We start from the raw sequence: 14326 nt of genomic DNA, 5'->3' as shown, positions 1-14326 counted from the left end.
TATCAACCTTTTCATTTTAATGTAACTATTATAGTTGATGGTTATTCCTGGTTTCAGATGGTTTCTTAATGTGTTTGAGCCAATCGGTTGTGTTGTGACAAGGTAGCGATGGTATACAGAAGATAGCCCTATTTGGTAAAAGACCAAGTCCATATTATGGCATGAACAGCTCAAATAAGCAAAGAGAAACGACAGTCCATCATTATTTTAAGACATGAAGGTCAGTCAATCCGGAACATTTCAAGAACTTTGAACGTTTCTTCAAGTTCAGTCGCGTTATGATGAAACTGTCTCTCATGAGGACCGCCGCAGGAAAGGAAGACCCAGAGTTACCTCTGCTGCAGAGGATAAGTTCATTAGAGTTACCAGCCTCAGAAATTGCAGCCCAAATAAATGCTTCACAGAGTTCAAGTAACAGACACATCTCAACATCAACTGTTCAGAGGACAATGTGTGAATCAGGCCTTCATGGTCGAATTGCTGCAAAGAAACCACCACTAAAGGACACCAGTAATGGACATTCGACCGGTGGAAATGTACCCTATGGTCTGATGAGTCCCAATTCCAAGTGAAGCTGGTTGAGAGAATGCCAAGAGTGTGCAAAGCTGTCATCAAGGCAAAGGGTGGCTATTTTGAAGAATCTCAAATATAAAATACAGTTTTTTGTTTATTACACTATTACATATGTGTTATTTCATAGTTTTGATGTCTTCACTATTATTCTACAACGTAGAAAATAGTCAAAATAAAGAAAAACCCTAGAATGAGTCGGTGTTCTGAAACTTTTGACTGGTCCTGTATGTATTGCATGTGTGTGTTCGGGGGGGTGAGAACGTCACTGTAGACTTTGTTGCTGCTGTTGTTCAGACTGACAGAACAAAACAATCAGACTGCCAATAAGTGGATGCTCTCTCTCTCCCTTCCATTACCTCTCTCTCTCCCTTCCATTACCTCTCTCTCTCTCTCCCTTCCATTACCTCTCTCTCTCCTCTCCCTGTCTCTCTCTCTCCCTTCCATTACCTCTCTCTCTCCTCTCCCTGTCTCTCTCTCTCCCTTCCATTACCTCTCTCTCTCTCTTCTCTCCCTGTCTCTCTCTCTCCCTTCCTCTCCCTGTCTCTCTTTCTCACTTGCTCTGTCTCTCTCCCTTCCATTACCTCTCTCCCTCTGTCTCTCTCCCTTCCATTACCTCTCTCCCTCTGTCTCTCTCCCTTCCATTACCTCTCTCTCTCCTCTCCCTGTCTCTCTTTCTCACTTGCTCTGTCTCTCTCCCTTCCATTACCTCTCTCTCTCCTCTCCCTGTCTCTCTTTCTCACTTGCTCTCTCTCTCTCCCTTCATTGCTCTCATCTCTCTTTCGCCTGTGTGGTTATCTAATTCTTTCCGAGCTTACCGGTTTGGCTGCATCTGGATTTGACACATTTTTCCAAGGGCATTTCATAAACGATTATCTTTCCCCTCTCTCTTTCCCCTCTCTCTCGCTCTCTCACTCTCTCTCCTGCTCTCTCTCTACCCCCCTACCCCACCCCTTCTCCCTCGTTCCTGATAATGCAGAAGGATTTACATTCAAGGCCGTGTGGCCCACATCGCAACACTCAAATTCAGACAAGGTCTCAGAAACCCAGAGCAACAGGAACTGAGGGGGTAGGGTACTGGCTGGGGTTCTGCAGCCAGGCTGAGGGAGTAGGGGACTGGCTGGGGTTCTGCAGCCAGGCTGAGGGTGTAGGGTACTGGCTGGGGTTCTGCAGCCAGGCTGAGGGAGTAGGGGACTGGCTGGGGTTCTGCAGCCAGGCTGAGGGTGTAGGGTACTGGCTGGGGTTCTGCAGCCAGGCTGAGGGTGTAGGGTACTGGCTGGGGTTCTGCAGCCAGGCTGAGGGGGTAGGGTACTGGCTGGGGTTCTGCAGCCAGGCTGAGGGTGTAGGGGACTGGCTGGGGTTCTGCAGCCAGGCTGAGGGAGTAGGGGACTGGCTGGGGTTCTGCAGCCAGGCTGAGGGTGTAGGGTACTGGCTGGGGTTCTGCAGCCAGGCTGAGGGAGTAGGGGACTGGCTGGGGTTCTGCAGCCAGGCTGAGGGTGTAGGGGACTGGCTGGGGTTCTGCAGCCAGGCTGAGGGTGTAGGGTACTGGCTGGGGTTCTGCAGCCAGGCTGAGGGAGTAGGGGACTGGCTGGGGTTCTGCAGCCAGGCTGAGGGACTAGGGTACTGGCTTGTGTTCTGCAGCCAGGCTGAGGGAGTAGGGTATTGGCTGAGGGAGGAGGGTATTGGCTGGGATTCTGCAGCCAGGCTGAGGGAGTGGGGTACTGGCTGGGGTTCAGCAGCCAGGCTGAGGGACTAGGGTACTGGCTGAGGGTGTAGGGTACTGGCTGGGGTTCTGCAGCCAGGCTGAGGGTGTAGGGTACTGGCTGGGGTTCTGCAGCCAGGCTGAGGGACTAGGGTACTGGCTGGGGTTCTGGGCTGTAGTATAAAGGACTATATAGGGAATAGGGCTGTAGTATAAAGGACTATATAGGGAATAGGGCTGTAGTATAAAGTACTATACAGGGAATAGGGCTGTAGTATAAAGTACTATATAGGGAATAGGGCTGTAGTATAAAGTACTATATAGGGAATAGGGCTGTAGTATAAAGTACTATATAGGGAATAGGGCTGTAGTATAAAGTACTATATAGGGAATAGGGCTGTAGTATAAAGTACTATATAGGGAATAGGGCTGTAGTATAAAGTACTATATAGGGAATAGGGCTGTAGTATAAAGGACTATATAGGGAATAGGGCTGTAGTATAAAGTACTATACAGGGAATAGGGCTGTAGTATAAAGTAGTGCACTATATAGGGAATAGGGCTGTAGTAAAAAGTAGTGCACTATATAGGGAAATGGGCTGTAGTATAAAGTAGTGCACTATATAGGGAATAGGGCTGTAGTAAAAAGTACTATACAGGGAATATGGCTGTAGTATACAGTACTATATACGGAATAGGGCTGTAGTAAAAAGTGCTCTATAGGGAATAGGGCTGTAGTAAAAAGTACTGTATAGGGAATATGGCTGTAGTATAAAGTACTATATAGGGAATAGGGCTGTAGTATAAAGTACTATATAGGGAATAGGGCTGTAGTATAAAGTACTATATAGGGAATAGGGCTGTAGTATAAAGTACTATATAGGGAATAGGGCTGTAGTATAAAGTACTATACAGGGAATAGGGCTGTAGTATAAAGGACTATATAGGGAATAGGGCTGTAGTATAAAGGACTATATAGGGAATAGGGCTGTAGTATATAGTGCTCTATAAGGAATATGGCTGTAGTATAAAGTACTATATAGGGAATAGGGCTGTAGTATAAAGTACTATATAGGGAATAGGGCTGTAGTATAAAGTACTATATAGGGAATAGGGCTGTAGTATAAAGTACTATATAGGGAATAGGGCTGTAGTATAAAGTACTATATAGGGAATAGGGCTGTAGTATAAAGTACTATATAGGGAATAGGGCTGTAGTATAAAGTACTATATAGGGAATAGGGCTGTAGTATAAAGTACTATATAGGGAATAGGGCTGTAGTATAAAGTGCTCTATAGGGAATAGGGCTGTAGTATAAAGTACTATATAGGGAATAGGGCTGTAGTATAAAGGACTATATAGGGAATAGGGCTGTAGTATAAAGTACTATATAGGGAATAGGGCTGTAGTATAAAGTACTATATAGGGAATAGGGCTGTAGTATAAAGTACTATATAGGGAATAGGGCTGTAGTATAAAGGACTATATAGGGAATAGGGCTGTAGTATAAAGTACTATATAGGGAATAGGGCTGTAGTATAAAGTACTATATAGGGAATAGGGCTGTAGTATAAAGTGCTCTATAGGGAATAGGGCTGTAGTATAAAGGACTATATAGGGAATAGGGCTGTAGTATAAAGTGCTCTATAGGGAATAGGGCTGTAGTATAAAGGACTATATAGGGAATAGGGCTGTAGTATAAAGTGCTCTATAGGGAATAGGGCTGTAGTATAAAGTACTATATAGGGAATAGGGCTGTAGTATAAAGTACTATATAGGGAATAGGGCTGTAGTATAAAGTACTATATAGGGAATAGGGCTGTAGTATAAAGTACTATATAGGGAATAGGGCTGTAGTATAAAGTACTATACAGGGAATATGGCTGTAGTATAAAGGACTATATAGGGAATAGGGCTGTAGTATAAAGTGCTCTATAGGGAATAGGGCTGTAGTATAAAGTACTATATAGGGAATAGGGCTGAAGTATAAAGTACTATATAGGGATAAGGGCTGTAGTATAAAGTACTATATAGGGAATAGGGCTGTAGTATAAAGTACTATATAGGGAATATGGCTGTAGTATAAAGTACTATATAGGGAATAGGGCTGTAGTATAAAGTACTATATAGGGAATAGGGTTGTAGTATAAAGTACTATATAGGGAATAGGGCTGTAGTATAAAGTACTATATAGGGAATAGGGCTGTAGTATAAAGTACTATATAGGGAATAGGGCTGTAGTATAAAGTACTATATAGGGAATATGGCTGTAGTATAAAGTACTATATAGGGAATAGGGTTGTAGTATAAAGTACTATATAGGGAATAGGGCTGTAGTATAAAGTACTATACAGGGAATAGGGATGTAGTATAACGTACTATATAGGGAATAGGGCTGTAGTATAAAGTGCTCTATAGGGAATAGGGCTGTAGTATAAAGTACTATATAGGGAATAGGGCTGTAGTATAAAGTACTATAATAGGAAATAGGGCTGTAGTATAAAGTACTATATAGGGAATAGCGCTGTAGTATAAAGTACTATACAGGGAATAGGGCTGTAGTATAAAGTAGTATATAGGGAATATGGCTGTAGTATAAAGGACTATATAGGGAATAGGGCTGTAGTATAAAGTACTATATAGGGAATAGGGCTGTAGTATAAAGTACTATATAGGGAATAGGGCTGTAGTATAAAGTACTATATAGGGAATAGGGATGTAGTATAAAGTACTATATAGGGAATAGGCTGTAGTATAAAATACTATATAGGGAATAAGGCTGTAGTATAAAGTACTATATAGGGAATAGGGCTGTAGTATAAAGTACTATATAGGGAATAGGGCTGTAGTATAAAGTACTATATAGGGAATAGGGCTGTAGTATAAAGTACTATATAGGGAATAGGGCTGTAGTATAAAGTACTATTAGGGAATAGGGCTGTAGTATAAAGTGCTCTATAGGGAATAGGGCTGTAGTATAAAGTACTATTAGGGAATACGGCTGTAGTATAAAGTACTATATAGGGAATAGGGCTGTAGTATAAAGTACTATATAGGGAATAGGGCTGTAGTATAAAGTACTATTAGGGAATAGGGCTGTAGTATAAAGTGCTCTATAGGGAATAGGGCTGTAGTATAAAGTACTATATAGGGAATAGGGCTGTAGTATAAAGTGCTCTATAGGGAATAGGGCTGTAGTATAAAGTACTATTAGGGAATAGGGCTGTAGTATAAAGTGCTCTATAGGGAATAGGGCTGTAGTATAAAGTACTATATAGGGAATAGGGCTGTAGTATAAAGTACTATTAGGGAATAGGGCTGTAGTATAAAGTGCTCTATAGGGAATAGGGCTGTAGTATAAAGTACTATATAGGGAATAGGGCTGTAGTATAAAGTACTATATAGGGAATAGGGCTGTAGTATAAAGTACTATTAGGGAATAGGGCTGTAGTATAAAGTGCTCTATAGGGAATAGGGCTGTAGTATAAAGTACTATATAGGGAATAGGGCTGTAGTATAAAGTACTATATAGGGAATAGGGCTGTAGTATAAAGTACTATATAGGGAATAGGGATGTAGTATAACGTACTATATAGGGAATATGCTGTAGTATAAAGTACTATATAGGGAATAGGGCTGTAGCATAACGTACTATATAGGGAATAGGGCTGTAGTATAAAGTACTATATAGGGAATAGGGCTGTAGTATAAAGTACTATATAGGGAATAGGGCTGTAGTATAAAGTACTATATAGGGAATAGGGCTGTAGTATAAAGTACTATATAGGGAATAGGGCTGTAGTATAAAGTACTATATAGGGAATAGGGCTGTAGTATAAAGTGCTCTATAGGGAATAGGGCTGTAGTATAAAGTACTATATAGGGAATAGGGTTGTAGTATAAAGTACTATAAAGGGAATAGGGCTGTAGTATAAAGTACTATAGAGGGAATAGGGCTGTAGTATAAAGTACTATATAGGGAATAGGGCTGTAGTATAAAGTACTATAATAGGAAATAGGGCTGTAGTATAAAGTACTATATAGGGAATAGCGCTGTAGTATAAAGTACTATACAGGGAATAGGGCTGTAGTATAAAGTACTATATAGGGAATATGGCTGTAGTATAAAGGACTATATAGGGAATAGGGCTGTAGTATAAAGTACTATATAGGGAATAGGGCTGTAGTATAAAGTACTATATAGGGAATAGGGCTGTAGTATAAAGTACTATATAGGGAATAGGGCTGTAGTATAAAGTACTATATAGGGAATAGGGATGTAGTATAAAGTACTATATAGGGAATAGGCTGTAGTATAAAGTACTATATAGGGAATAAGGCTGTAGTATAAAGTACTATATAGGGAATAGGGCTGTAGTATAAAGTACTATATAGGGAATAGGGCTGTAGTATAAAGTACTATATAGGGAATAGGGCTGTAGTATAAAGTACTATATAGGGAATAGGGCTGTAGTATAAAGTACTATTAGGGAATAGGGCTGTAGTATAAAGTGCTCTATAGGGAATAGGGCTGTAGTATAAAGTACTATTAGGGAATAGGGCTGTAGTATAAAGTGCTCTATAGGGAATAGGGCTGTAGTATAAAGTACTATATAGCGAATAGGGCTGTAGTATAAAGTACTATATAGGGAATAGGGATGTAGTATAACGTACTATATAGGGAATATGCTGTAGTATAAAGTACTATATAGGGAATAGGGCTGTAGCATAACGTACTATATAGGGAATAGGGCTGTAGTATAAAGTACTATATAGGGAATAGGGCTGTAGTATAAAGTACTATATAGGGAATAGGGCTGTAGTATAAAGTACTATATAGGGAATAGGGCTGTAGTATAAAGTACTATATAGGGAATAGGGCTGTAGTATAAAGTACTATATAGGGAATAGGGCTGTAGTATAAAGTGCTCTATAGGGAATAGGGCTGTAGTATAAAGTACTATATAGGGAATAGGGTTGTAGTATAAAGTACTATAAAGGGAATAGGGCTGTAGTATAAAGTACTATATAGGGAATAGGGCTGTAGTATAAAGTACTATATAGGGAATAGGGCTGTAGTATAAAGTACTATAATAGGAAATAGGGCTGTAGTATAAAGTACTATATAGGGAATAGCGCTGTAGTATAAAGTACTATACAGGGAATAGGGCTGTAGTATAAAGTACTATATAGGGAATATGGCTGTAGTATAAAGGACTATATAGGGAATAGGGCTGTAGTATAAAGTACTATATAGGGAATAGGGCTGTAGTATAAAGTACTATATAGGGAATAGGGCTGTAGTATAAAGTACTATATAGGGAATAGGGCTGTAGTATAAAGTACTATATAGGGAATAGGGATGTAGTATAAAGTACTATATAGGGAATAGGCTGTAGTATAAAGTACTATATAGGGAATAGGGCTGTAGTATAAAGTACTATATAGGGAATAGGGCTGTAGTATAAAGTACTATATAGGGAATAGGGATGTAGTATAAAGTACTATAATAGGAAATAGGGCTGTAGTATAAAGTACTATATAGGGAATAAGGCTGTAGTATAAAGTACTATATAGGGAATAGGGCTGTAGTATAAAGTACTATATAGGGAATAGGGCTGTAGTATAAAGTACTATATAGGGAATAGGGCTGTAGTATAAAGTACTATATAGGGAATAGGGCTGTAGTATAAAGTACTATTAGGGAATAGGGCTGTAGTATAAAGTGCTCTATAGGGAATAGGGCTGTAGTATAAAGTACTATTGGGGAATAGGGCTGTAGTATAAAGTGCTCTATAGGGAATAGGGCTGTAGTATAAAGTACTATATAGCGAATAGGGCTGTAGTATAAAGTACTATTAGGGAATAGGGCTGTAGTATAAAGTGCTCTATAGGGAATAGGGCTGTAGTATAAAGTACTATATAGGGAATAGGGCTGTAGTATAAAGTACTATATAGGGAATAGGGCTGTAGTATAAAGTACTATATAGGGAATAGGGATGTAGTATAACGTACTATATAGGGAATATGCTGTAGTATAAAGTACTATATAGGGAATAGGGATGTAGTATAACGTACTATATAGGGAATATGCTGTAGTATAACGTACTATATAGGGAATATGGCTGTAGTATAAAGTACTATATAGGGAATAGGGCTGTAGTATAATGTACTATATAGGGAATAGGGCTGTAGTATAAAGTACTATATAGGGAATAGGGCTGTAGTATAAAGTACTATTAGGGAATAGGGCTGTAGTATAAAGTGCTCTATAGGGAATAGGGCTGTAGTATAAAGTACTATTAGGGAATAGGGCTGTAGTATAAAGTACTATACAGGGAATAGGGCTGTAGTATAAAGTACTATATAGGGAATAGGGCTGTAGTATAAAGTACTATACAGGGAATAGGGCTGTAGTATAAAGTACTATATAGGGAATAGGGCTGTAGTATAAAGTACTATATAGGGAATAGGGCTGTAGTATAAAGTGCTCTATAGGGAATAGGGCTGTAGTATAAAGTACTATATAGGGAATAGGGCTGTAGTATAAAGTACTATATAGGGAATAGGGCTGTAGTATAAAGTACTATATAGGGAATAGGGCTGTAGTATAAAGTGCTCTATAGGGAATAGGGCTGTAGTATAAAGTACTATATAGGGAATAGGGCTGTAGTATAAAGTACTATATAGGGAATAGGGCTGTAGTATAAAGGACTATATAGGGAATAGGGCTGTAGTATAAAGTGCTCTATAGGGATTAGTGCTGTAGTATAAAGTGCTCTATAGGGAATAGGGCTGTAGTATAAAGTACTATATAGGGAATAGGGCTGTAGTATAAAGGACTATATAGGGAATAGGGCTGTAGTATAAAGTACTATATAGGGAATAGGGCTGTAGTATAAAGTGCTCTATAGGGAATATGGCTGTAGTGTAAAGTACTATATAGGGAATAGGGCTGTAGTATAAAGTACTATATAGGGAATAGGGATGTAGTATAAAGTGCTCTATAGGGAATAGGGCTGTAGTATAAAGTACTATATAGGGAATAGGGCTGTAGTATAAAGTACTATATAGGGAATAGGGCTGTAGTATAAAGTACTATTAGGGAATAGGGCTGTAGTATAAAGTGCTCTATAGGGATTAGGGATGTAGTATAACGTACTATATAGGGAATAGGGCTGTAGTATAAAGTGCTCTATAGGGAATAGGGCTGTAGTATAAAGTACTATATAGGGAATATGGCTGTAGTATAAAGTGCTCTATAGGGAATAGGGCTGTAGTATAAAGTACTATATAGGGAATAGGGCTGTAGTATAAAGTACTATATAGGGAATAGGGCTGTAGTATAAAGTACTATTAGGGAATAGGGCTGTAGTATAAAGTGCTCTATAGGGATTAGGGATGTAGTATAACGTACTATATAGGGAATAGGGCTGTAGTATAAAGTGCTCTATAGGGAATATGGCTGTAGTATAAAGTGCTCTATAGGGAATAGGGCTGTAGTATAAAGTACTATATAGGGAATAGGGCTGTAGTATAAAGTACTATATAGGGAATAGGGCTGTAGTATAAAGTACTATATAGGGAATAGGGCTGTAGTATAAAGTACTATATAGGGAATAGGGCTGTAGTATAAAGTACTATATAGGGAATAGGGCTGTAGTATAAAGTACTATATAGGGAATAGGGCTGTAGTATAAAGTACTATATAGGGAATAGGGCTGTAGTATAAAGTACTATATAGGGAATAGGGCTGTAGTATACAGTACTATATAGGGAATAGGGCTGTAGTATAAAGGACTATATAGGGAATAGGGCTGTAGTATAAAGTACTATATAGGGAATAGGGCTGTAGTATAAAGTACTATATAGGGAATAGGGCTGTAGTATAAAGTACTATATAGGGAATAGGGCTGTAGTATAAAGTACTATATAGGGAATAGGGCTGTAGTATAAAGTACTATATAGGGAATAGGGCTGTAGTATAAAGTGCTCTATAGGGATTAGAGCTGTAGTATAAAGTACTATATAGGGAATAGGGCTGTAGTATAAAGTACTATATAGGGAATAGGGCTGTAGTATAAAGTACTATATAGGGAATAGGGCTGTAATATAAAGTACTATTAGGGAATAGGGCTGTAGTATAAAGTGCTCTATAGGGATTAGGGATGTAGTATAACGTACTATATAGGGAATAGGGCTGTAGTATAAAGTGCTCTATAGGGATTAGGGATGTAGTATAACGTACTATATAGGGAATATGCTGTAGTATAAAGTACTATATAGGGAATAGGGCTGTAGTATAAAGTACTATATAGGGAATAGGGCTGTAGCATAACGTACTATATAGGGAATAGGGCTGTAGTATAAAGTACTATATAGGGAATAGGGATGTAGTATAACGTACTATATAGGGAATATGCTGTAGTACAAAGGACTATATAGGGAATAGGGCTGTAGTATAAAGTGCTCTATAGGGAATAGGGCTGTAGTATAAGGTACTATATAGGGAATAGGGCTGTAGTATAAAGTACTATATAGGGAATAGGGCTGTAGTATAAAGTACTATATAGGGAATAGGGCTGTAGTATAAAGTACTATATAGGGAATAGGGCTGTAGTATAAAGTACTATATAGGGAATAGGGCTGTAGTATAAAGTACTATATAGGGAATAGGGCTGTAGCATAACGTACTATATAGGGAATACGGCTGTAGTATAAAGTACTATATAGGGAATAGGGCTGTAGTATAAAGTACTATATAGGGAATAGGGCTGTAGTATAAAGTACTATATAGGGAATAGGGCTGTAGTATAAAGTACTATATAGGGAATAGGGCTGTAGTATAAAGTGCTCTATAGGGAATAGGGCTGTAGTATAAAGTACTATATAGGGATTAGTGCCGTAGTATAAAGTAATAGGGAATAGGGTGCCATTGGGGACACCGTTTGAGACAGGGTAATATAATAATAGAACACCATGACTCAGCACTTCAGACCTCCCTTTATATTCAGCTGAATGCAATGTCTCCCCTTACCTCCACTCCCTCGCGGAGGAGGGGAGAAGAGGGGGGGGGTGGAGGAGAGAAGAAGAGGAGGAGGAGAGGAGAAGGAGAGGAGGAGCAGGAGAGAAGAGGAGGACGAGGAAGAAGGATAGAAGAGGAGATAAGAGGAGAGAAGAGGAGAGAAGAGGAGAGAAGAGGAGAGAAGAGGAGGCGGAGGGGAGGAAGAGAGAAGAGGAATAGGAGGAATGGAGGAGGAGGAGAGAAGAAGAGGAGGAGGAGAGAAGAAGAGGAGGAAGGAGGAGGAGAGAAGAGGGGGAGGAAGGGAGGAGGAGAGAAGAAGAGGAGGAGGAGAGAAGAAGAGGAGGAAGGAGGAGGAGAGAATTGGGGGAGGAAGGGAGGAGGAGAGAAGAAGAGGAGGAGGAGGAGGAGAGAATAAGAGGAGGAGGAGGAGAGAAGAGGAGAGAAGAGGAGGCGGAGGGGAGGAAGAGAGAAGAAGAGGAGGAGGAAGGAGAAGGAGAGGAGGATGAGGGGAGAAGGAGAGGAGGAGGAAGGAGGAGGAGAGAAGGGGAGAGAAGTGGAGAGAGGAGGAGAGAAGAGGAGAGAAGAGGAGAGAAGACGAGAGAAGAGGAGGCGGAGGGGAGGAAGAGAGAAGAGGAATAGGATGAAGGAGGAGGAGAGAAGAAGAGGAGGAGGAGAAGGAAGGAGGAGAGAAGAGGAGGGGGAGGGGAGGAGGAGAGAAGGGGAACAGGAGGAAGGAGGAGGAGAGAAGAAGAGGGGTAGGAGGAGAGGATTTAACTCACTCAGGATAGTAGACACCATACATTCTGAGGATGTTGTCTATCACTAGCAGGACCATATCACCAAGTAACATTCTGACTATGTTTAAATGTATTTGGCAAATAAAGGTGACTCTGATTATTACTCATTTTCAACTAGAGAATCTTTCCAACTGCAGGGCAGCACTCTTTATTCATGCAATCCTTAGGAGAGAGAGAGAGGGAGGGGAAGGGAGAGGGGGGAGGGAGGGAGAGAGAGAAGGGAAAGGAGTCTTTCTCGGTCAGGGAAGGAGGGAGAGGAGGGAGAAAATGAGGGGAGAGGGTGAGGGAGACGGGATGAGATTCCTTTGAAGTGGGCGGCGGCTGAGATATTAAATTATTGAGTTGTAAGAGATTAAAGTTTCAGAAGTTCATTTGACCATTTCCGCCTTGTCACTTGGAGGCAGAAGACGTTAGTATGCACTATAGATTCAGGCTGTTGGCTGGGAGGTTGATAAAGTGTCTGTGAGTCACTACCTGTTTGTGTGGCTGGAGAAACCATATATCAGCCTGCCACGGGAAGTTCAGCCCGACACGCTTCCCTCTCCCTCTCTCTTCCATATAAACAGAGGGAGCATGATATCTGATTATGAGAACTGTATGGTTTTACAGAGAGAGATTTACAGTTGACACATACGTGTTCAGTTTGGGTGGGAAGCTTTCCCCACAGAAATAACTGAATAGCCTCTAGAACCTTGAATTTCTTTCCGGAAACCTCTTAGCTGACATTGAGAGTGAATGTGAATTGATTGATGTGAATGAACTGTCTCTCAGCAGCGAGATCATCCCATCTTCAAAGGGACAAATACCTCTCTGGGATAGGGTCCAGTTTCCTAAATTTCCACCTGACTGACATGCCCAAAGTACACTGCCTGTTACTCAGGCCCAGAAGCCGGGATATGTATATAATTGGTAGCATTGGATAGAAAGCACTTTGAAGTTTCGAAAACTGTTACAATAATGTCTGAGACTATAACATAATTGATCTGACAGGCAAAAATCTGAATAAAACCTATTGTTCCTATGTAAATCCGTCTCCCAGATTGCAATTCCTATGGCTTCCACTAGATGTCAACAGTCTTTATTCAAGGTTTCAGGCTTGTTTTTTGAAAAATGAACAAGAATTTGGGGTTTTGGTGAGAAGAGCACAGGAACAATATCAGTCTTCCGGCGCGCGAGGGAACATACTACTATTGAACATACTACTATTGAACATACTACTATTGAACATACTACTATTGAACATACTACTATTGAACATACTACTATTGAACATACTACTTTCCGTATGAAATATTATAGTTTATTTACATTTTAGAGTTCCATGAGGATTAAATAGAAATGTCGTTTGACTTGTTTGGATGAAGTTTAGTGGTAGCTTTTTGGACTCCTTTGTCTGTATGTTGATTGAGTGGATTACTGAAATCGATGGCGCAAACTAAACAGACATTTTGGGATATAAAGAAGGATTTTATCTAACAAATTGGCCATGCATGTTGTAGCTGGGACCCTTGGGATTGCAAACAGAGGAAGATCTTCAAAAGTAAGTGATTTATTTAATCGCTATTTGTGATTTTATGAAGCCTGTGCTGGATGAAAAATATGTTGATGTGGGGCGCTGTCCTCAGACAATCACATGGTAAGCTTTCACCGTAAAGCCTATTGTAAAACGGACAATGCAGTTATATTAGGAAGGATTTAAGCTTTTAAATGATATAAGACACTTCTATGTTCATGAATTTTTTATATTGGGGTACTCGAGGACCAGAATTTGGGGTACTCAAGGACCAGGATAGGGAAACACTGCTCTAGACCACCAGGGAAGCTGTCTTATGTCCTATTTCCCAGTATATAGCCATGGCAGTAAGGTCGATCGGGATTTCCTTGCTTCCTTTCTAGCCTTCTTAGACATAACTAAACCAGGGAAATACGGGTTACCTGGGTTATTCACCATCACTTCCCCCATCCTCTTTATATGCTGTCTAATTCTGGGCCCATATTTACAAGGTATCCTGTAACTATGAGTGCTGATCTAGGATCAAATAATGAAAAATAAGACAGGAGGGTCCAAATCAAGTGTCTCACTGTAGGAATTACAATATATTGGGTGCGTTTTTTCAAAAATTCAACAGTTAATGTTTTATTATTTTCAGTGAGTCTAAATTATGCATTTGGTACTAGATTTATATATCTGGAGGAAATAAAGACTGTCACCCCCTGATCTGTTTCCCCTG

General features: G+C 40.0%; 1 protein-coding gene across 1 annotated transcript; it reads right to left on the bottom strand.

Annotated features, from left to right (window-relative positions):
• Positions 1-1608: 1608 nt before the first annotated feature.
• Positions 1609-14058, bottom strand: LOC139580306 (putative uncharacterized protein DDB_G0290521). The gene is made up of 2 exons (XM_071408846.1): positions 14031-14058; positions 1609-2216 (listed from the first exon to the last, which is right to left on the bottom strand). Exons 1-2 carry the CDS (start codon positions 14056-14058, stop codon positions 1609-1611), a joined length of 636 nt encoding a protein of 211 aa, XP_071264947.1.
• Between the last annotated feature and the right edge of the window lie 268 nt (positions 14059-14326).

This window comes from Salvelinus alpinus, chromosome 7 (genome assembly GCF_045679555.1).
Source record: "Salvelinus alpinus chromosome 7, SLU_Salpinus.1, whole genome shotgun sequence".
Lineage (NCBI taxonomy): Eukaryota > Metazoa > Chordata > Actinopteri > Salmoniformes > Salmonidae > Salvelinus > Salvelinus alpinus.
The sequence above is the reverse complement of the archived record's forward strand: the minus strand, read 5'-3'. Positions and strand labels throughout refer to the sequence as shown.

Excerpts from the sequence above, each read along its gene's own strand:
- LOC139580306 (XM_071408846.1), bottom strand. The coding sequence starts at position 14,058 with ATGGGGGAAGTGATGGTGAATAACCCAG. Across the intron at positions 2,217-14,030 it reads AGTGATGGTGAATAACCCAG|CCTGGCTGCAGAACACAAGC; the intron begins GTAACCCGTATT and ends CTACTCCCTCAG.